Source organism: Cimex lectularius, unplaced genomic scaffold (assembly GCF_000648675.2).
Source record: "Cimex lectularius strain Harlan isolate CLEC.00 unplaced genomic scaffold, Clec_2.1 scaffold94, whole genome shotgun sequence".
Taxonomy (NCBI): Eukaryota; Metazoa; Arthropoda; class Insecta; order Hemiptera; family Cimicidae; genus Cimex; species Cimex lectularius.
In genome coordinates this window covers 449,615-473,679 of record NW_019392668.1, presented here as the reverse complement: position 1 = coordinate 473,679, position 24,065 = coordinate 449,615, and the positions used below count along the sequence as shown (strand labels likewise).

The 24,065-nt window shown below is 36.4% G+C and overlaps 1 protein-coding gene across 3 annotated transcripts in view; it reads left to right on the top strand.

Annotated features, from left to right (window-relative positions):
- Positions 1-24,065, top strand: part of LOC106670284 (protein spitz-like) — a 106,421-nt gene that overhangs the window by 44,949 nt on the left and 37,407 nt on the right. For 2 of the 3 annotated variants that reach the window (XM_024225187.1, XM_024225188.1), the window contains exon 3: positions 21,124-21,222. In XM_024225187.1, coding sequence (XP_024080955.1) covers positions 21,144-21,222 — 79 coding nt within the window. In that variant the 5' untranslated portion in view covers positions 21,124-21,143. Of the gene's footprint in view, positions 1-10,829; positions 11,140-21,123; positions 21,223-24,065 lie in introns of those variants that run through there. The other variant, XM_014400470.2, reaches the window with a different exon arrangement.

The window sequence follows — 24,065 nt, the reverse complement described above, 5'->3', positions numbered from 1 at the left end:
AATTTGCCCGAATCCAGGTCGGAATAGAATTAACGATTAACTGATCATGTGTAGGGTTGGTTATTAAAAAGCCCTTATTATATAACATTTGATTACAGGTAGTATCAGTCAACTTTCCAAGTCGTCCGGATGATAACTAATTCAGTGTGACCAGCTAAAGTTACCGAATGTTTTATGAAAAAAAAAAATTTAAAGGCTGTGGTGGTAGTTGGTCTGCGAGTCGATGAACACATGTCAAACTGATCGTCACTTGATCGCTCTATTCGATCCTCTGTAGTGTGATCAAGTGGCCATCAGTTTAAAATAAGCACTAAAAAAAGGACAACTTTTATACAATACTATCTAATAATAAAGAAAAATGTGTTTTTCATTGACAAACTAACTTCTACGCATTATAGTATTTGTATTTTACTTTATGGATTGTATGGTTTATCCAAGCAAGAAAAAAAAAAACTTTCTTCGTAGATTAGAGCTTTACAAAGCTACGGTAGAAATTTTGATTGGTTTTGATCGTTTCCGATTATTTCAGTCTGCCTATCTTCAATTGTGTTGAACACGAATAATCTGTAATAATCGGTACAGTCTGGATACAAAAAAAATCAATTATCTGCCTCTTTTGTCATCAGGGCAAAACGATCTTAAACATGTATAAAAATTGATATAAGTAGGTTTTTAACCGATGGTTTCCAATTTATTTTAAAACCGACTCAGGCACACATAGCCAAGGACTCAAATACAAAACAAAACTGTCAATGTCTGCCAGACAAGTTACGGCATTTTCCCGCATGAGAACTTGCTGAGGGTAGTTTTAATAAGTTTTCTGTGTATAGCATAGTTTTTTGATACTTAAGTGACTCAGTGTATCATCATTGTCCGAATCCCTGATCTGAAAAATAAAGAAAATCGTACAACTTAACTGAGCTTGTGTAGCCAACACAGTTTATCTGTCAGTTTGCCTGAATTCAAATCGAAAGGAAAACAAACTGATCGACTCAGGTCGCCTAGTAAATTTTTCCTTCAAATGACCTCATTTTCCTTGTTATTTTACGACAATACATGCTCAGACTATCTGAATCGAGATCGAAAGAAAAAAAAAACTGGTCGAGTCAGTTTGTCGCCTAGTATATTTTTTTCCTTCAAATTATGTCAATTTACTCGCTATTCAGCCAAACCTTCGGTTAATCAATAAGTTTGCCTAAATAAAATCAAATAGGCTAAACGATTAACTGAACTGTGCGTTTTGTGTCCAGTTTCTCCATTTTTAGTGTCACGTACACACTCAGTTTATCTGTCAGTTTGCCTGAATCCAAATGGAAAGGAAAACAAACTGATCGACTCAGTTTGTTGTCCAGTACATTTCCTTTAAATTATGCCAATTTTCCTTGCTATTGTACGTCAATACACGCTCAGTTTATCTCTCAGTACGACTGAATCCAGATCGGAATAGAATGAACGATTAACTGAACTTCGCGTTTCTCGCCTAACAGATCCAAAACAGCGAGGATAGGCGGACAAAAATGATTTTAAACAACTACCGGGTCGTCATCTCGCACACTCAAGAGAAAATCTTATAATTGAGAATCGTGGAACTATATTTATGGAACTATTCTCAATTAATTTTCAAAATTATCATGTTTCCGACGGGTACTGATAAAACCCTTACTAGGCAATGTGCGGTTTAATTTTCCATGACCTCTTTGTAAATTATCAAAGGTTTTCATCACTCATTTTAGTTTAAAAACGGAGAGCAGTCTCGTAAATTATGCATATGTTTATGTAGGTCAGTGGGTAAGAAAGGTGCTGTGTCAGTTGAGTCTCGCCGTCTTCCAAGAGAAGGTAGAAGAATGGTCAGTCGGCAAGTTCATGTTAATTTTTTTTTAATTTTCTTACGGGTCTACTTAACACTACAAAGAATGTTGAATGGGGGAAAGGACAAAAACAGATATCCTATAAAGATAGCCGAGAAAATACTCTAACCAAGGATACAATTTGCAATTGTTTGTAAAGTTAGTACAAAGAATGTATTCTGCCTTTACTTAATAGATTTGAAAATGTCTCAAATTTCAATTTTTTGAAAATTTGATTATATAATTGATGTCTGACAATCGTCTTTGAAGACGGCGTTTGTCGGCGAAAATATCTTAGATGATTCATCGGTAAAGAACTTTGGGATTTCTAAAAATTCCCAATTTCACCGATATATCGGAAATCCGCCAATTGCACAACGTGCGGGACTTTCTCGCGGATCCGATGATTATTTTGAAATTTGAAGTCCCATACCAAGTCGAGTCAGTGGGATTTTTGAAACGCGTTGCGAACGACAGGGAGCATTTTTGCGTCAATCGGACTTTGCCAAGGATGCTGTTCAAGGCAACGTACCCGTGAACTTCCATGAACTGACCGCGTCAATTGTTCGGCCAAATCAACATTCACAACAGGGAACCCTCCCACATATACTTTTCCCTTTATATTAATTGTTTATTTTTCCTTTGTCTTATTTTAATGAGTAGGATTTATGAGTTTTCTCTTTTTTTTAATACTAGTGGGCAAAGGTTCATTCTTTAGGCGACTGGACTTACGTCTAATTTAGAAACAAAATGCGTGTAAATTTCACTACATAATATTGATAGATTTTGTGTCTCTACCGTGGGTTTGGAGTGAATATATTTATTAGCGGGAATATGTAACGTTAGAAGATCGATGGCGGAATATGAGTACCCCATCGATCCTCAACTAGATGAGTTATAACGAGGTGATGGAAGAATATCAAGTATATGGTATGTAAATAGGACAGAAAGTACTTAAAAATGAGTGGGAGTGTGAATAGGTTTGGATCTAGGAACTTCTAGCCTTGGGTGCTGAATTAACCTAGCTGTTGAGCCTCAGAGGCTGGACGGATAAGACCGACGTCTGACCCCGGACTGCCAACACCCGGGGTGATACTAGAGGTTTGATGGTAATTTATTGTCAATTACAATAGCTGTAATTGCCGGTGGCCTGCTAGAAATGATGACTAACTCTGTGTATATGTAAGTAAATACATCTGCATATTTCGGCTTATAATCCAAGTCCAAATACATCTGATAAAGACAATTTTAAACAAATATTTATTATTAACTAATAAAAAGTCAAGTACTTTACAATCAAACCTGGTGAAAACAACACCCAAGGAGAGAGAGACAGCAGATGATTTCAAGACAGGCTTGCCTAAACTAATTCTGGAATAAAACCGGACAAAATTGTAGAATAATAGCAGGCCCAGAAAAACGGGTACTACTGTGAAAGTTTTTCACTGGCAAAGGAAAGAGAAAATTAGCAACACCAAGGGTCAAATTACCGTGAAATTTCAAAGTGGATCAAGTTAAAGACACACCTAGTAGAACAATACGCAAATATCGAGACAGGATAAGGACTTCGTCAAAACTGTCTTATCTAAGTTTGCAAGGCCTGCTACTGCAAAATCTGTTAAATGGCATTGCGCATTCAAGAGGCATTTGAAAATATTGGGAATGGCAGGTAGGCTAGGTAAGTCCTGCCAAGAAGGGGAAACAGCAGTAGTACTATATGTTTAATAAGGTTGAAGTTTCTACTGATGAGCAATGAAAGCAAAATCCACATAAAACTTAGAAGCTTCTATCAAGGCTAACGGAAGGTTAAAGCAAAAATGGAAAGAATGACGCTAGACAGAGAGCTATTCCCTACATGAGGCCTAGGAAATAAATCTAATCGAACATTGAATTACAATTCTGACCTTTTATATCCAACCTAAAGGACAAGAGGGTTTCGGAATTCAAACAGCATCTTTCTCTAATTATAAATGATGCCAAGGCAGGTTTGATGACCAAAGACAGAACAGACAGACAGTGTTGGATGTGAGGATATGAACATGGGGACAAATGTTCAATTGCATTAACCAAAAAGCGTAATTTTCTACAAAAACTTTTTTTTAATATATTTCAATTAATTAAGGTTTTTATTTGAGATAAAAAAGTCGGTGTCACGAACGAGATTCGAACGCACGACCTTCGGCTAGATACGCCGCTACTCTACCACTTGAGCTATCGTGACTTCTAGCCGAAGGTCGTGGGTTCGAATCCTGCTCGTGACAGTGACTTTTTTATCTCAACTAAAAACAATTGGTCAAGCGGACCACGAAAACTAGTGAATTTTTTTATTCTACTTCTATTTTCGAATTTTTAAGTCAACAACGTTTTGAACTTCAAATGTTGATGTCGACAAACCTCCTAAATCTCTATGTTGCTGTAGTTGACAAGAGGCACCTTGCAAACTCCAAAACTACGCGAAACATCTGGAAAAATGGTACAACAGTGATGAACTAAACTCAGTTACCAAAAATCAGCTATTATTTGTTTTAAATTGGAGAAGAAGGTCGCCGTCTACCTATAGTGACTTCGTATTAATTCCATTCTTGCAATATGGCAATGGTTAGATGGGGATGATCAGGTCTGCCTCAGGTTTTAACCTATATATAATCAGCCCCTTACCATGATGGCATATCTGAAACGACTACTTCCACCGTGAAATTTAACTGTCCTGGCTACAAAACACATTCCAGCCAGTTTCGTGGATAATCAGCTAAATAACTCATCTGCCAGTTACTGTGTAATACATACTATATTATAGTAACTATAGTTAGTCATTGTTGATGCGTAGCATTGAACCGTTCTGGCAATACGGTAATCATTTGATGGGGATAGCGACTGACTGATTATCTCATAACCTGTAACCACTCAAAATCTTCCCTTGAATGCATGCCCGAGACGAATGCATCTAAAATAACTCCAAACAGACCTGACTTTAATATGGAACACATAACTGTCCAACTTGCGGAATGATCAGCTCCCTAACCCACCTATTTCAAGTAGTGAAGACTGTGAGATAGTGAAGTAGTACTCGAGGTAATCAAGAAAATCTTAGTTCAAATAAATAATTTACTAAACTAACTTTTTTTGTGTCGTTTGAATTGCCAGGGTTCGGCTCAGGCTATACTTGCACCTTCTGCAGTCTGTTCTGAGCGTGCATCTTGATGCCTACGATGATCGCGGTCTTCAGAGCCGCTTTGCTGTGGCTCTGTTCAAGAACGCAAGCACTTAGAGTAGCGCTTTTGTTTTTATTTTTCGCTCCCTGCCCGTGAATCCACAGTGACATCCAGCAAGCTTTAAAACGAGAACTCCAATTCCTGGAATGATAGCTGTCGTAACTCGCGTATGAGCTAATGGTGAATCAGCTAATTTTGTTGGCGCTATTATCCATCTAAAACAAATTTTAATCTACTGTTATAGGTGAATGGGAAATAAACTGGGTTTGGTGGTTGGGACGGGATAAAGGAAAAACTGAACTTGTAAAATGGAGTATATTCTAGAATAGGGGAAATTTGAACTGTGTAGCAAAATCTGATCACTTGGGTTTGTTCATGCCAGATCAACATAGTCGCCTGTCAAGGCTTGTTAAGTACCGATAAATACAAATTATACTTAAAATAAACTGAAATAAACCTACGACGAAGACGGAGTGGAGTCCAATCCCAAAAGATTTTTCGAATTACTTAAGACATCGACCCAAAAATCGGGAATTCCCATGGAATATTTAAAAAAAAAATATGAACGTTTGTTTAAAATTAAATTGTGATTAACAGTTAAAATTAAAAACGACCGGAAAAATGACTAAGGTTTGTCGATAAGGGAAGTCTGCAAAAATATCTTACGTAGGCACCTGGTAATGTGATCTGGGACACTGAACGATTTTAATGGTGATGTCGAGAGACTGTCGGGCAGAAAAAGAAAAACGGAATGAATGAAATTCCTCATCTTGAGAAAGGTGTAAATGGATATTTCTAGTCCGATTCAGTCACATTTTTAGCTCTCTCGTTATAGCCGGACGGTTATATCAGTTTCTTGACAGGTCCGCTGACTCACGGCGTGTCTTCGGGGGATCGCGTTAAAACCCAGACTGCCGTGGTTCAAAGTGGCCGAATTACGCATTTCCGATTTCCCTGTCAGATAAGCGATGATCTTCATTGATGCCGAACGGGGCCGAACAAATACGAAAGTCCGCTAATAAATTAATAGCGTTCAGGCCGGAGCCACTTGTTGGCAAGAGACTCGGCTAGACGGCGTATTTCAATGCCCCCCTAACTTTAACTTTCATACGGGTTGTTTGATCCGTCGGTTTGACCGACCGCACCCTCCGCGAAATTCTTTGCAAGTATTACATATTTTTAATAATAGGTGAGATTGAATCAAAATCAAATTTAAAATAAAATCCTATTATAAAAGTAAAATTCCGCTATAGACCATATAATCACGTTTTAAAATTTAAATTCAAACAAGCATAAGTTTATTAATAAATACGTATTAGATATAAACTATAAATAAATTTTGAGATTTCATCTTGAGGATTGCGGGGTGACGGACCTGTAGGTAGGCCGTTTCTTGGTCTGCCGATTCTCGCTTTTATGGTCAGTTAGACGCGTTTCGGCTTCTCGCCATCTTCATTGTTGGGCTTGTACGTTATTATTGTAACGCTACAAATTGTAAATTAGAGACTGGGAAATACATCAGAACCGAAAAAAACAGGCCAAAACATCAAGGACAAGCTGAAACGATCGGAAACGGCCAAACTGCAAATTATAAATAAGCTGTTATTTAATACATACCTATAACAAATTTTTTCTGCTATACTTCTACAATGAAGAAAGCCTAAAATGCAGTAATTATAAAATAATATATTTTAAAACTGAAAGAACTATTTTAGGAATAGTATAAATACAGTTTTCTTATTATTAAATGGTCTGGGATGAGGTCTAAATTGAATTTCTCTCTTGTATCTCCGCCTGATTAAATGCTTGGTTCAATTTAGACCACATCTCTGACCCATAAATAATGTGAATCTGCAAAGGTCGATATTTACTATTTTTTTAAAAGGGCATGCGAAATGTTGCAACACACATTCGATACGCATTCACGCAAATAAATACTTTCACACCTATATACATCGCATTCATTCTATTTGGTGGATGGAGTACTAAATATTCCTCCATTAACTTGCATACAGTAACCATCTGGGGTAGATGAAGTACTTTTATAAATATTACGCCATCGACCCAAGTACACAACTCGAGGGGCGATGGGGATGCTATTCCACCATTCACTCTAATAAATACACTCGCTACCGTGTCCGAGAACCATTCTTAAATCTGTCGGCATGCCTACTCGCTCTCTGTATGGAGCCAAGGCATGACACCAATTTTGTTAATGGATGGATTTTTTCGTCCCACTACAGTAACCCTGCAGTGGAGAACTTTATTGTTTTTTCTTTTAATCCATTCCCATTATGATCACAGGTTTTCTCTACCTTTGTATTCTGTTACATCAATATTTTCTTCTGTTCTTTAGATATATTTATAGTGTTCAAGATTAAGTAATTTTATTTACTTATAAGTATACATTTTTATATGTAATTATTATACTTATGCTATACTTATTCTAAGTATAAATTCTTAGAGCGTATTGATATTCAATTAACGTAACTCAGAAGTCTTCTTTGTATTGGCAGATTAACCTGTTTTCATCCTCTGGCCATGTTCTTCCACTCGTCAGAATGCTCTTAATCAAGGAGAACCTATTGCTCTCTTAGATGTGCGACCATGTCTGTTCCCCATCTCCACAACAGTATGCATTTTCGCTGATGTGCATCGTTTCAGATATGTTCTGTTTTCCCGTGTCCCGTAAGTGCCATAGTTGTCTTGTGGGTGCGGTCAAAGATGGTGTTCCTTCTGTCATGAACTGATGGAAATTAGCTTCTTGTAATTATTCCCTCATCTGCCTTTATCCACGTATCCATTTTTGTAAGCTTAGCTGTTCTTCCAATGTTTTAATGTAGGAAAGAGGTACTTTCATAAAAGAAATAGCAAAGTTTTCCTTTTTTGCCGCATCTTTCGCCAGCTCGTCGGCTTTTTCATTTCCCTGGTGTCCCACGCGAGGCTTGACCCACCTCAAGGAAATCTTCCATAGTCGATTTTTCCGCAGCTCCCACAACGTATTCCTAATTGATTCTGCAGTTAGGTTGTGATTTGTGTGGTGTCAAGATAAACTGTACTATCTGTTCTCAGCTGTAGCTGTGTTGGATGGAATGTTGACTATAAACAACCAGTGTGAGTCAAATTCTGAATTATTTTCATTTAATTATTTTTTAAAATAAACGTTGACAAACCGATCAAGGCGAAAATCTATGAATACAGGTTTTTTAAAACTGTGAGCATGTGCAGCAGCAGTTCTTCTCAGTTTGTATGAATCCCGATCGGAAGAAGTAGCTGAAAAACAGATTGAACTGAGCGTGTGTAGTCCCAGGTCAGATTTTTTTTTCAGCTCATCCATTCGGATTTGAATTTAGTCAAACTGACAGATAAACTGAGTGTGTCTATGGGTCTAAAAATGAAGGAACTGGACGAAAAATAGAGATGTTGCTATACACGCTCAATTAAGTTTGTCGTTCAGTTTTATCTTGCGATGTAGATTCAAGCAAACTGACAAATAAATTGAGCATGTATGGCGCCATAAATATGCAGTAAGTATCGGGTGAAATACCGATCTGTCTACATACTCAGTCCGGCTAATCGTTCGGTTATTCTTCAGCCAGGGAAACTGCCGGATAAAGAGCGTTCAAACCTTTTGAATTGAATTGAGTTTCGGGTCGATCTTAATTTGACCTAGTAAAAATTGCGAAACTGGACAAAACAGTGCTGCGGCTACACATGCTGAGTAGTTGGTGGTTCACTGTTTTATTCTGGACTCAGGTAAACCGAGTGGGTTTGAGCCCTAAAAGTGAAGCACCCGGGGAACAAACTGACAAATAAACTGAGAGCGTTTGAGTAATTAAAAATCTAGAAACGAAACAATAAACTAAGTTGTGTCCTCAAACACTCAGTTTAGTTGTTCGTCAGGTTTTCTCCCGTTCCGGATTCAGGCCAACTGACAAAACTGAATAAGTATGGTGTCTTAAAAGTGGAGAAACTGAACAAAAACTGAGCTGTTGTCCACACACTAAGCAACTTCTTTCATTCTAAATTCATGCAAACATGGATGAATGGGGGCCATAAAAATTGAAAACTACGAAAAAATGAACTGATCAATTTTATCTGTGCATGAAATCATGCACAGTTCAGCTTATTCTTATGATCAAGTGTATAAGTCCCGAAAAATGGAGAAACGAAACCAAAAAAGAACTCTTGCTACACATGCTCAGGTCAGTTTATTTTCGCTATCAAGATTCAGATAAACTAGCAGACAAAACCGAACGTGTTTAGGGCCAAAAACATTGAGAAACTGGACAAAAACTGAGCTCTCTGGTCCACAAACTCGAGAAACTGGACAAAAACTGAGCTCTCTGGTCCACAAACTCAATTACTTCTTCCAATCCGGATTCAAGAAACAGAGATAAATTGGGGCCATAAAAATTGAAAACGACGAAAAAATGAACCGCTACTAGTCATGCACAGTTCAGCTTATTCTTATGATCAAGATTCAGGTAAACTGGCAGATAAACCAGTGTGTATGTCTCGAAAAATAGAGAAACTAGACCAAAAAAGAACTCTTGTTACACATGCACAGGTGAGTTTATTTTCTCGATCAAGATTCAGGTACACTGACAGATAAAACCGAACGTGCATAGGGCTCAAAAAATTGAGAAACTGGACAAAACTGAGCTGTTGGTCCACAGATTCAATTACTTCTTCCAATCCAGATTCAAGAAACAGAGATAAATTGGGGCCATAAAAATTGAAAACGACTAAAAAATGAAGTACTACTAGTCATGCACAGTACAACTTATTCTTATGATCAAGATTCAGATAAACTGCCAGATAAACCGCCAGATAAACCGAACGTGTGTATGCCCATAAAAATGTAGAAACTGGGCCAAAAAAAGAACTTGCTACACATACTCAGTTCAGTTTATTTTCCCAATCAAGATTCAGGCAAACTGACAGACAAAACCGAACGTGTGTAGGGCTCAAAAAATTGAGAAACTGGACAAAACTGAGCTGTTGGTTCACAGTCTTAATTACTTCTTCAAATCTGGATTCAAGAAACAGGGATAAATGGGGGCCATAAAAATTGAAAACCACGATAAACTGAACTGCTACTAGTCTTGCACTATTCTTTTGATCAATCTTCAGGTAAACTGCCAAATAAACCGAATGTGTATAGGTGCCGAAAAATGGAGAACTGATCACAAACTGAGCTGTTGGTTCACTCCGTTACTTCTTTCATTCTGGATTCATGCAAACCGAGAACACTGACCGAGGGGTAAAAACGGTGAAATCGGACGAAAAATTGAACTGTTGCAAAACTGGACATACAACGTGAGTTGTGGTTATTTTAGTTCGCTCTTCCGATGAGGACTCGGGTAAACTGACAGATAAGACTGATCATTAAAATTGGAAAAATTAAGGTATGGCTGCAGTTTTTAGTGTAAGTTTAGTTAATCGTTCAGTTTATTTTTCTAAACCGGATTCAGCCGAACCTACAGATAAAGTAAGCGGCGCTTTGAAGACAGGCATTCATGTAATCTGTGTCGTCTTGTGCCCATGACAACGGGCTGTCTGGTTTCCCCGATTTTCCCCGGTAGCTCTAACGTCGCAAATGGTATAATTACGGGAGAAAACAAAAGATGGTATTTAATCGGGCCTAGGCGGGATTAATCAAAGGAATGACAAAAGCGTGAGCCGCCTTCGGTTTTCACTCGGCCACCTTCGTCCTCCCCCTGACTAGCCGACGTCGGCCGACCCCACCTCTTGCTAAACAGAACCGAACGAGCCTTTGAGGAGTGTATGTCGCGCTGTGCTTTTCCGACCAAAGTGACTCGTATTTTACCAATCTTTTTTTTACAATCGATAAAACAGAGTTTTGGTGAATAATCAGTGAGCATGTGAGAGGGACTGCCTTCTTCCCTCCTGCGATGTGTCTGTTACCGTTGTGCATTATGTTCAGTGTCGAAGTGACATAAGTTGAAATGGATTTGTTTTGGTAAATCGCGATATGGGAAAGATGTATCTTATGGGAAGGACTTTTAGTGACAGACTCGTCTCTAGCTTCTACAGATTTTTAGCAAGATTCTCCGGTAAGTAACAGATCCGTGTTTGTCTTTTCCTTACAGCCTGTATTCCCGTACTCTTCGAATTCCAACCAGACCACCACTTAATGGATTTTCCCAATGGTGAAATACTGTGAATGAAAAAAGTCCGTAGGACATGAAATTACTATGAGCTCGTTTCCTGTCAGTACTTCCGGCGAGCTTAGGTGGGGACTCCGCACACCTTAGCCACTTTCTCTGCCCATTTTATTTTAGTTTCTATTGTCGGATCTCTTTGGATGTCGAATGGGAAAAAATGGGTGGAAATGGAAAATCTGACAATCGCCGAACAATTAAAGAGCAACTGGTGGTTTTTTAATTCTTTTTCCCCTCCTACCAACGCGCCTTCGCGGACTTTACCATTTCTAGACATCAAGCACTAATAAAGTTGAGAAACAAAAAAAAATTTTATTTGATCCAACCTGAGAAAATGTATTTCAGGTAAATAATTTATAATTCCCATGCCAAGGAATAATTTTTCTTGCACCGTATTTCGTGAAATTATTATTGAATATGAATCGTTTTGTTTTAAATAACTGTGAGAAACCAGCCCGTGTAAAGTTTTCTGTTGTAGAAGGTGCTTTTTTAAATGTAACTGGGACTTGCTTTTTAAGAGCACTTTCTTTTTTCCTTGTGATGCTAACGTTAAAAGTCCGTAAAGCTGTGTTCTTTCCCATTGAAACTTATCGTCAATTAACTAAAATGGTTCAAATTTCAAAAACTTATTGCAGAATGGGATATTGAGGAATAAAAGAGATTAGGGTGAGAAATGTTTTTTTACAGTGTGGTTATTGCAGCAGGAAAACCGGTAGTTTTCCGCTTTCGACACTGATACAACAACCTACTAGTTTAATGTAAAAAAATATATATTGAAAAATTAACGATAACAGTCGCAACAAACTCAAACCGATGTTTTTCCCATGATATAAACACCACGAGACGTTTCGTTGTCTCAGTGGTTTGTTCACCGAGAAGAGGAAAAAAATTGCATTGAAATTGTCGTCTTAAACGTTATCTCAAGAACAATGTTGATATTTGTTTTCAGGTAAAAAATTATCGCTTTGGATTGCGCTACGATTCCGACTACATTTACAACGACGAAAATTTATTTTGATATTTTTCCGAACTGACATAGGTTTGCAAGGAGATGAACCGTTTTAGTAAAATTTCTCTTTCAAAACGGTTCTTCTCTGGTCCGCTTAACCTCGCCGTTATTTTTCGTTGAGCCGAAAGATTCTGATTTTTTGATTTTGGCTTAACCACGTTGAGAAACGAAACTCAGGTTGGTCAGACTATTCATATCTCTGGAATGGTAATTACCACAAACAAACTTATCGTTCCTTTCGATTTTTCGATTTGTTGATTTTTTTAAAAATGTGCATGTGCAAAATGTCGGAGTGAGGAAGAATGGATGGAGAGAGAGCACGAGGGGGAAAGACAGAGAGAGAGAGAGAGAGAGAGAGAGAGAGAGAGAGAGAGAGAGAGAGAGAGAGAGAGAGTCGATGATGATGATGACATATCTATTTTACCACGCAAAGTTAGGTTTCGTTGATCTTTGTACCACTTAAAATGGAAAGAGACATATAAGAAAGAGAGAGAGAGGTAAGAGAAAGGAAAAAATACTTAAGTGAGATAAGAGAAGACGAAAAGAGAGAGAAGAGTAAAGAAAGAGTGCTATGACAGAGATAAGAGAAGAGAGATAAATGATGAGAGAGAGAAAAGATGATGATGACATATCTATTTCACCACGCAAAGTTAGGTCTCGTGGATCTTTCTACCACTTCAAGTGGAAAGAGAGAAAGAGACATATAAGAGAGAGAGAGAGGTAAGAGAAAGGAAAAATACTTAAGTGAGATAAGAGAAGAGGAAAAGAGAGAGAAGAGAAAAGAAAGAGTGCCATGACAGAGATACGAGAAGAAAGATAAATGATGAAAGAGAGAAAATATGATGATGATGACATTGACGTGTTTTATTTTATCACGCGGAGTTAGGACTCGTTGACCTTTCTAGGACTTAACCTGAGAGAGGTAAAAGAAGAGAAATATACGTAAGAGAGATCGGTTGTTTCATCAAATGTTTTATTTAACCACGCAAAGTTAGTTTTCGTGGATCTTTCTTCCACTTGAAAGAGAGAGTGAGTGAGAGAGAGAGAGTGGAAGAGAAGAGATAATGATGATGGTATTTTTTTTTTTTTACCACGCGAAGTTAGGTTTCGTGGTACATTCTACCACTTAACGTGGGAAGAGAGAAAATGAGACCGAAGAGGATAGTAGAGAAGAGAAAGAGAGGCAGAAGCGAAACAGAGAGAGAGGAGAGATGAGAGAGAGTGAGAAAGAGATAGAAATAGCATGAGAATGATTGATACAAGCAAAAGTTTTGTCTCTAAGACGTTTCGTACACGTAACATGATATTATGGTTAGCTGTAATTTTTATATATTCTTTGTACCATCACTTTTCAAATAAAAGAGGAAGAGGGAGACAATAACTATCGAAACATTTTTTACAAATGTCAATCTCAAGATGAGGTTTTGATTATTTAGCGTTGATAATGTATGTTTGGATATGTTTTCACAACTTTAGGACTAAATGCCACTTGTGTCTATACACCCGTCAAAAAGCAATTTTTTCACCAAATTCTCCATGCTTATTTCGGATTTGACCACAATTTTTGGTTATCCGGTCTAGGACCGTTCGGAATGCAAAAAGCCGCGACCCCTCCCGAAATGAAACAAACAAAATCCAGATTAATAGGAAGTTATTCTCGTCGAAAAAATAAACTCTCTTCGATATATTTACTTTGAAAAATTCCAGCCTGGGTGTTTTATTTTACAAAGTGTAATTGTTTAAGCTTTTAAATGTACGAGAAAATGCTACAGAAGTAAAGTGCAAATGTTTAATAAGAGATCGGAAGGGTCGGTCGATTTCTTAATATATTTTTGGAAGAAAAAGTTATAAAAAATAATTAAACCTTAACAAGTAAATATATTGTATTTTGTAATTTGAAAGGGTTTAGGCTGATTTAGGTATAAAAATTTCTAATAATTCATCTTTCCCTTACTAGAATCGCTGTTGATTATTCTTCTACTATACAAATTTTAACATTTAAGCCCTTTACATAATTGAGGGAAAAAATTGGAATGTTTTTTCCAGTCAGTTCTCGGTTAAGCGGTGTTGTTAAACGGTTGTATCAAATTGTTGTACCCAATTATCATCTCGAAGTTTACACGCAAATTGTGCAATTGATTGAGCCACTAGGGATGCAGAGTCTTTTACTAACGAGATGAAGGCATTGAACTTGCGGCATTGGTCTCCTTATAGTGTACAGTCTAGTGCCTCCCCAACTGGTTGGTGTACCATAATTACTCGGACACTTGTTACACACTGTTTCACCCCGATAAAGTGTTTTGATAGTACATTTGCCTCTTAAAAGCCTCCAAACAATTATAGGTTGTATAAGTATACGTGAAAAACTAAATGACAGCTGAACGATAACTAAAAATGTACGTTTGACTTTCTTTTTAATAGAGAGAAATCTTATTACATGTTTCCCTTAAACTATAGCTACACCGCTGAAAACTAGTTAATATTAAATTTGATGTTATTAATTAAGATTAAGGCATATATAGGGCGAAAGTTTAAAACGAGTAGGTATGACCTTAGATTATTTCTGGTTAGTAAATATACAGAAATATCTATTTGATCATACCTTAACTACAGTTACTTCACCCTTACGCTGTTTATTTTTAATATAACTACTAATCACAACTGAATTATTTCTCCTGTAGGCGAAAATTAATTAATTCTGAGCGAAATTAGAAAGTGTAGCAGTTGGTCATGTGTAAATACCGCTGAGTGGTTATCTTGCTCTTTCTCTTCCTTAAATAATCCGAATAAAGATTGCACGTGAAAATTCTAATTATACGGCGGTATAATTGTCTCTCGGACGTTTATGATTTAGGATTTGTTTCGGAGCTGGCTCTAAAAAAGAGACTTTGGCACTGCGTCCATCAAGTATGACTATTGCCCTCTGCGGTTATTGCACACAACTAGATTCATGCTTTTGTATTCTGGACGTTTCAGATCGGTTAGAGCTGGAGAAAAGCTAAAAAGCATCTGAGAACCAAATCAGCCAAGATAGGAGGACCAAATAATCAGAAATGATTACAGGTTCATCACCCTGCATATTTCATGACGAAATCTCAAAATTTTTGATTTTTGTTAGCATTCTACATGCTATGGCTTAATAGATAGTAGCTTCTCACTTTCTTTACTAGAATTAACATTTATTTTTGCCTATATGACCATAATTGTTTTTAATTTAACCTTCAAAGTACATACAGCATATGTACTGAGGTTTCCCCCCTGGCAGAAACCATTCACACCCAATATCCTCAAGTTGCTATTGAAATATCATTGCCCAGTTGACGGACCTTAAACGTAAGTTTAATCGCTTTTCTGTAGCGGTAGTAATTTGTCTTGGCCGCTGTCTTCGGTTTTTTCAGGTATGAGTCTTAAACTTGATACATTCCGCAATTGTTTTTTTTCTCTCACTTTTGTTTGGGGGGAGGCCAGTGGAAATTTTTCTGTACTAATTTAAATATCTAGGTTTTAAATCATTGATCACACGATCGTAAACCAACTGCAAAGTTCAAATTCCAACTTAAGTTTATTTTATATGCATTTTTTTCCAGAAACTTCCGTAATTTTCGTCTTATTTATACATTATTTTATGTTATATATTATTTATACATTAATTAAATCAAATATACCAAGTGACGTAAAAAAATAACGCATAGACAACAATGGTGGGTGTAAACATTTCAGACTCTTCTGTTTCGGCGACATATGAAAAATCATTCGTTCTCTTTTTCTTCCTTTCTTTCTCTTTTCTTTTCTCTCTTCTGTCTTTTTTTCTGTCTCTCCTTGCTCTCTCTTCTTTCTCTCTTTTCTTATCTCTCGTCTATCTCTCTTTCTCTTCTATCTATCTATTTCTTCTATCGCTTTATTTCTCTTCTCTTATCTCTCGCTCTCTCTATACTCTTCTCTTCTTTCTCTTTTTTCTATCTCTCTCTTTCTTTATCTTCTCTTATCTCTCTTTCTCTCTCCCCTCGCTCTCCCTCCTCTTTCCTTCCCCTTCTCTCCTTTCACACTCTCACTATTTTATTTTATTTATTTTATCTTCTTACTCCGTTTCTCTTACCTCTTTTTTTCTCTCTCTCTCTCTCTTTCTCTTTTGCTCTCCCTCTTTCTCTTTTGCTCTCCCTTTTCTCTTCTCTTATCTCTTTTCTCTCTCGCCCTCACTCCTCCCTCCCCTCTCTCTCTCTTTCTCTCTCTCTCTTTCACTATCGCTTTCTCTTATCTTTTTCTCTCTCTCGTTCTTTCTCTCTCTCGTTCTCTCTTCTCCTTTTCTCTCCTTCTGTCCCGTCGCACTCCCTCCTCTTTTCTTCCCTTTCTCTCCTTTCTCATTCTCTCTACTTTTCTTCACTTATTTCTCTTCTTACTCCGTTTCTCTTTTCTCTCTTTTGTCTCCCTTTCTCTTCTCTCACTCTTTCTTTTTCTCTCGCTTTCACTCCTCTCTGTCTTTCTCTTTTTCTTTTCTCTTTTTCTCTCTCTTTCTTTCTCCTCTCTTCTCTTTCCCTCTCCCTCCGTTTACCCCCTTCCCTCCCTCTCATTGTGCTTGCAAATGCTGATAAACGAATCATCATCATCAAAAAAATGAACGAATATATATTCTAATTCAAATATCAGTTTTTTATCAAAATGTATTCATTTATTTAAACTACTGAATATTTTTATGCAATAACTAAAATAAGAAGAAAACAACCAATTAACTATTAATACGATATTAATAATTAATGTTTGGATTTATAAGGGGAATAAATTGCTTCTACTTATCTTTGTATTTTTCCAGAGCTCTATCGTTGGTCTATTATCTTCTCCAGTCCAAGATGAAACTTTCCCGATACATATATATTCCTGGCGCCTTTTTTATTTTCTCCGGCCCACTTATGGTAATTCATGCCCAGTCCTTGGACACGCTACCATTTTCCCGATTACAAACATCGTATTCAACTGGTCCAGTTTCTTTTAATAAATCGTTACTTCGGATCGTTTATATTTATCACTGTCTAGATGGTAACAATTTTCTTTCATAACATCATTTAAGTAAAAGCCTATTACTTAAATTGGGTGTAGTTCGCAGTTTCACAAATCAAAATCGCACGTCATGGTTTTTTTCTCTCTCTTGCCAGTCGATAAAGCGTTATGTAGTGTCATTGTTTATCGCTTATGTCCATGTCTGGGGTCCTTTCGTCATGCACGGAATAAAAGTACAGAAGGCGATAATTTTGAATTGATTTAACATTCAATTACACATTTAAATAAAGTCATTATTCTCAGTTCTACTTAATATTTTTCGATAAAGGACCCTTAACAAATATAATTTTGTCAATTTGGAGGAATTGCCCCCTGGGAGGCCTAAGCGAGTCATAGCCACTCTCCTCAATAAATATTTCCTTTAACATAAAAGTTAACTACACCTGAATTATTTATAATTTAAATTTTATGCTTTGCTGTTTTAATTTAGAATTGTGCTGCATTGCTAAAGTTAGCACACACAATTTATTTATTTATTTTTAATATACACGGATTATTCTTCAAATTATGAATTAAAACTGTCTAGACTTTTTTACTTTTATGAGGGATTTGTAATTCTTCTAATGCCCTAATCGCCCTCGAAACAACTTCAACATTGTCATTTCCGATAAATTTGGCCTGCCTATTCTCGCCGTTTTGGTATGTCAGACAATGTCATCGAGGATATAAGCAGGGAGTGGCAGGAACACAGACCAACCGCTGAAGATGGCGAAAAGCTCTTACCTGTGGTACATGAAGGCTTTTAACTTTCCTCAGTTTATCTGAATCCTGAACGAAAGGATAAAGAAACTGAGTGTATGTAGCTACAGCTCAGTTTTCGTCTAGTTGTACCATTTTTAGAAAATTGCTCAGTGTATCTGTATGTTTGTCTCAATCTAGATTTGAATAGACTGAACGACGAACTGAACTAAGCGAATGTAGCTCAGTTTGCCACATGAACCTTTGATCAAGATATGGTCTTGAAGAAAAATTGGTTACATTGTATTTATACTGTTATATTTAAGATTGTTTTGCTCTGATTATGGTAAAATAGGTCGAACTCTTAGCAGTAAAAACTTAATTTGCCTTTTTCTTCAAGACCGTACCTTGATCCAGAGCATTCAGGAGTGAAAAAGTGGTGTGATACTTCTAACATTGAAAACGGCTCAGTTTCTTAACTGAAAGAAAAAAATTTAGCCAGTTCCTCCATTTTTCGAACCCCATGCATGCTCAGTTTACCTGAATCCAGATCGAAAAAAAAAATAACTGAAAGACAACTCAACTGTCTGTAGGTCATAGCTCGGTCTTTCGTTCCATTTTCTCCATTTGGGGATAAACTGAACAAAGCAGGTTACAGCTCGCTTTTACGTCGTTTCTCAATTTTCATTACGCTGAAGATGGCAAAAAGGTTCATCACCACGTTGACTCTTTCGTGTGTTATACGTAGACGTTTAATTCATAGTTAAGATTGCGCTGAATTTATCATTAATATTGTAACCATATTTCACACTGGCAATTTTAAACTCACCAACGATCTTTTTAATGAACAATTAATTTTTTCTCTGTGCAGAATAATATTTACATTACGCAATTACATTTCTTAGTATTATGCGTACTCTCTATAATATGTTTTATAGTAAAAAAGAAATTCAAGTAATTTTATTTACCATAAATTATAATTTGTGTGATAATTGAAACTGAGTTTAGCAAAAGACCGATATCGATGCGAGGTTATACTAGTAAGGCGTTACTAATGATTCACCATGTGCGATAATTCCAGTTATTACTAATTAGGAGCTCAATTAACCTAAGTTTTAATTGGAAACGCGGCTGTTGGGCAAGCACGAAACCGTTCTTTTTAAATGTATTAAATAAAAAAATACGAAAGTAAATTTTTTTTATATAGTAAATTGATAAAATTTAATGTTGAACTGATAATTTCATAGAATACACACCAAGCTAAGTTTAAGAAATGTTTTTATCTAAATGGCTCTTTCTAAATGTTATTCTTAATCTTTCCTTTTAAATGTTAACTCACTATAATACTATTCATTTGTAGACTTTTGGAACAATTTCCAGTGCTTAATGGGTTTCAGACCTTTATTTTACTTGACAGCCTTTAATTTATGTAGAATTCCCAAATAATAGGCTTAAAATGTATATTTTATGTGAATAGTTTTGTGAATCCTGAACGAAAGGATAAACTTAACGATTAAGTGAACTGAGCTTATGTAGACACAGTTCAGTTTTTCGTTCGGTTGCACCATTTTTAGGGCCCTATTTATCAGACCGATAAATATAAACTGACCGATCGACTAAACTGAGTTGATCAGTTTATTGTTTGTTTCTCGTTTTTTAGTTGTTCAAACACACTCAGTTTATCTGTCAGTTTTATGCCCGGTTTCTTCATTTAGGGCTCAAACTCGATTTAACCTAGTCCATATCAAAATCACTGAACCTAACCAAACTGAGCTTTTGTAGCCACATCTCAGTTTTCGATCAGTTACTACATTTTTAGGGCGCTATACGTGCTCAGTTTAACCGTCAGTTTTTTGCTCGGTTTCTTCATTTTTGGAGCTCAAACACACTCGATTTAACCGAGTCCATATCCAAAATCACTGAACCTAACCAAACCGACTTTTGTAGCCAAATCTCAGTTTTCGACCAGTTACTACATTTTTAGGGCGCCATACCTGCTCAGTTTAACTGTCAGTTTGCCAGAAACCTTAATAAAAGGATAAACTGAACGATTAAATGAACTAAGCATATGTAGCACAGCTCAGTTTTTAATACAGTTTTCCATTTTTAGGACCCCATACATGCTCAGTTTATCTGTCAGTTTGCCAGAAACCTTCACAAAAGGATAAACTGAACGATTGAATGAACCAAGCATATGTAGCACAGCTCGGTTTTTTCATATAGTTTTTCCATTTTTAAGGCCACTAGATGCTCAGTTTATCTGTCAGTTTTCCAGAAACCTACACAAAAGGATAACTTGAACTTTTAAATGAACTAAGCATATGTAGCACAGATCAGTTTTTTATAAAGTTTTTCCATTTTTAGGGCCTCCATACATGCTCAGTTTATCTGTCAGTTTGCCAGAAACCTTAACAAAAGGATAAACTGAACGATTAAATGAACTAAGCATATTTAACACAGCTCAGTTTTTATACCGTTTTTCCATTTTTAGGGCTCCCATTTATGTTCAGATTATCTGTCAGTTTAACTGAATCCAGATCGGAAGAAAGAACTGAAAGACAAACTCAACTGAGTAGTAGAGGCCACAGCTCAGTTTTTCCTCTAGTCTTTCCACATTGCTTTCAGTTATGTCAGTTCTCCTTTCAGTGTTATGATGTGCTAATCACAAAAAGTATGTGGCATGTGCCTTCTCAACTCGACACACAATAATGACACATCTACACAGAAAATAAACACTTTGAGCCCTGAAGATGATCTCAATAAAGATCGAAGCGTTGGCATGATAAAGAAAATGTTTTTCTAAAACCTACGTCACACCAGACCGCATCTCACGATCTCCAAATAAGGAAAATATTAGCTTGCGACCGATTCATCCCACCAACAACGTCAAGGAAAAACTGACACAATTAAAAAAAAGATGAAAAACTGAGTTTTGACTTCAGTTTGTCAGACCACCTGACTCTAAATCGGACGATAACTGAGCCACAGCTCAGTTCTTCGTCCTGTTTCTCATGTTCGACACTTCTTACAAACGGGCATACAGTTGACCATTCAATTTACCTTTTTTGTTTATTGAACTACTTTGTTAAATGAAATTTGTAATATAAGAAGATAACGTTTTGCATTTTTTTTTTCAGGAAGGAGACGTGGTGTGGACATGAGGGAGGGAGCTATGCGGTTGTCGCTTCTGCCGCTTATCTCCATCTTGGCTCTCCACACGTTCGGTTCTCTAGTGGGTGAGTAACTGCAATGTCGTTATTGGCCTTAGCAAGAAGTGTAAGTAGATATTGGGGAGGAAAGGTCTGCGGTTTGTCCAAAAAAGGCTTCTTCCTCGGGTGGAAACTCTGCGAGCGAGTCTTATAAACGCAGTCGTATAAAACCTTATTTACGAAGTTTAAAAAAAAACCTACTCTTAAAACGATGCTCAGAAATAAAATTCAAATCTATTCATTGATCGTACCTCCTCAATATTCCTTACTCAAAAAAAGTTTTTTTTTGTAATTAGATATTTTCTGTAGCTAACGTTCTTTAGCTCAGCTTTGAAACTGGAACTAATCGTGGTTAACCTAGTGCATTTTTGGTGAATTTAAGTAAATATTTCACACGTTACAAATTTGTGAATTTGGTACGCTAACTTTGGTGTTTTGTTTCTGCCAAAATGACGTGTCAATGTTGCACATTACTTTTAATGAACTTTGAGTGTGTTTTGCCAGCCGTACGGCTTTTCATTTTATGTAGTTGACATTTTTCTAATTTGGCTTTAAATTACATTCACTAGTTTTCGTGGTCCGCTTGACCAATTAATATCATTCAATTAATTAAGGTTTAGCTGAATACACAAAGATGGGAAGTTAGGGTCAGAGTAGATCGAAGCCACGAGTCAATTGGTAGAGCAGCGGCGTATTTAGCCGAAGGTCGTGGGTTCGAATCCCGCTCGTGGCACTGACTTTTTTATCTCGACTAAAAACCTTAATTAATTTAAATTATATTATAATTTTTGTTTCGTTGTGAGGTAAATTGTCTTAAACACCATTTGTTCGTTGTTTCCTTCTTTTCCGGTCGTTCTGGTCGATCTTCGTTATTTCTGCGGGCGTTTAGGCATTCGCCGTCTTCAGTCCGTGACATCAAGGTTATAAGCAGGGAGAGGCCGGTACACTGAAGCACTTAATATGGGGAGAAGTCGAAAGCGTCTGACAGACTAAAACACCTTCGATTGCCTGGTCAAATATTGGGATACGACCAGACTCAATATGAAATCTCATTATTTCATTAATTATTTATGTTGTCTATCATCAACCAACATAGCCTCGCAGGGTTTAACAATTTTTACTAATACCACAATAATCTGTGGTTTCCCACATGTGTTTATTCACTTTGATGCATTTATATCACCTATTTCTCGTAAATTTGAATAATTCGATAATGATTTAAATTGAAATTGCCATGCCAAACTAATGTCTCGTGGAAATGTATTGTCATAATTTGTTGAAAACCATTGTAAAAATAGCTCGGACCTGAATGAAATTAAATTTCAATCGTTTATAACTCTCACTCTAACTCTTTCTCTCTCTCCCATTCATTATGCTCTTTTTCAAGTCATTTTTGCCGGTGTCAATTTCGAATTGTTCAATTTTCCGCGGTTTCTTATGGGAAAAAAAGGCAACGAGAGGCTCCAGCATTCCAGCCTCCACGTTTTAGTATAGCATTTCACAAAGATCGATACAAGGAGGTTACAACCCCGAACAAATAATCTTGGCCTCCGCCTACTAGAGAATCAATACACACCAATTGAATCAGATATGAGAACGTACGAGTATGTGTAGAAAGATGGAAAATGGGCCAAGTTTTCAAATGATCCGATTGAAGAGTAAATTTCAATCAGGAATGTCGCGTTTACCCAAGAATTGGGAATATAGATTCACGTGGTCATGCTTCATCAGTTCATTATCCATTAAATTTTTATATTTAACGGATCATATAATTCAAATAGAATTTAGCTTACACGGACCTTTTATCAAAGGAGAAATTTTCATCAATTCTTCCAAGGTGTAGTGTGACAGGAACGAATAGAAACAAGTCTTCACTATTGTAATAAGAAAAATCGGGATCCAGTTTTTATCGTGTCATTAAAACTAATTTTTTACAAAAATTTCTTAACAGCTTTAATTATTGACTTCATAATAAACTATGTTTTTCTTCCGTTACAAATCTCCCAGTATATCTAGAATATTGTCTTGATTTCTTAAAATTTTGTATTGCTGAATTCTTATTGATACACTTGGCTTGAAGCGAGAATAGTTGCCTTATGCAATTCGTTTGTAACTTCCTGCAGACCTTTCAAGTACAACGAACGGGAAGTTAGGAAAGAGTTAAGGTTGTAAAAAATTAACGTATGAACCAACTTTCACCTAATTTGAGTACGTTTAACGGTGAAATACAGGCACTATTGATTAGACATCAATTACAATGACGTTTAATGGTTTAACATCCGTTTGTAATATTTCTGCAAATAGGCAAAACAAAAAATGCCATTTTTCGAAATCCATCTACTCATTTGAGGTGACCATCCCTAACCATTTTATCTAATTACTTTCCCATTAACATCCAATCCAAAATATATCAGTTCTGATTTACACATTGTGATATTGACTTTAGCTCAGGTCATAAGCTCTCGACTATTTACACCCTAAATTACTAATGTATTTACTACTTTTATTACTTTTTATTATTATTACTAATATTTGAGTTTTCTGACTAAACCACACAAAAATCGTGGAAATTCATCGACTTCTTTTGGCTTTTTTTTCTTTCCCTAAAAAATATGCTTAATTTAATATATAAATTTATTTTATTTTATTTAAAAATTTAATTTTAAAATCATTTGCGTTTTCAGACTGAACTACCCTAAAATCGATGAAATTCATCGATCTATTTTGGACTTTTTCTTCTCACAAAAAACATGCTTAATTTAATATGTAAATTTATTTCATTTTCTTTATTTTACATTAACATTCATGTAATATTTTTATTTGTAAATAGGGACAATATTTTCGTTTTCTGATTGTACAACCCTTTTAAC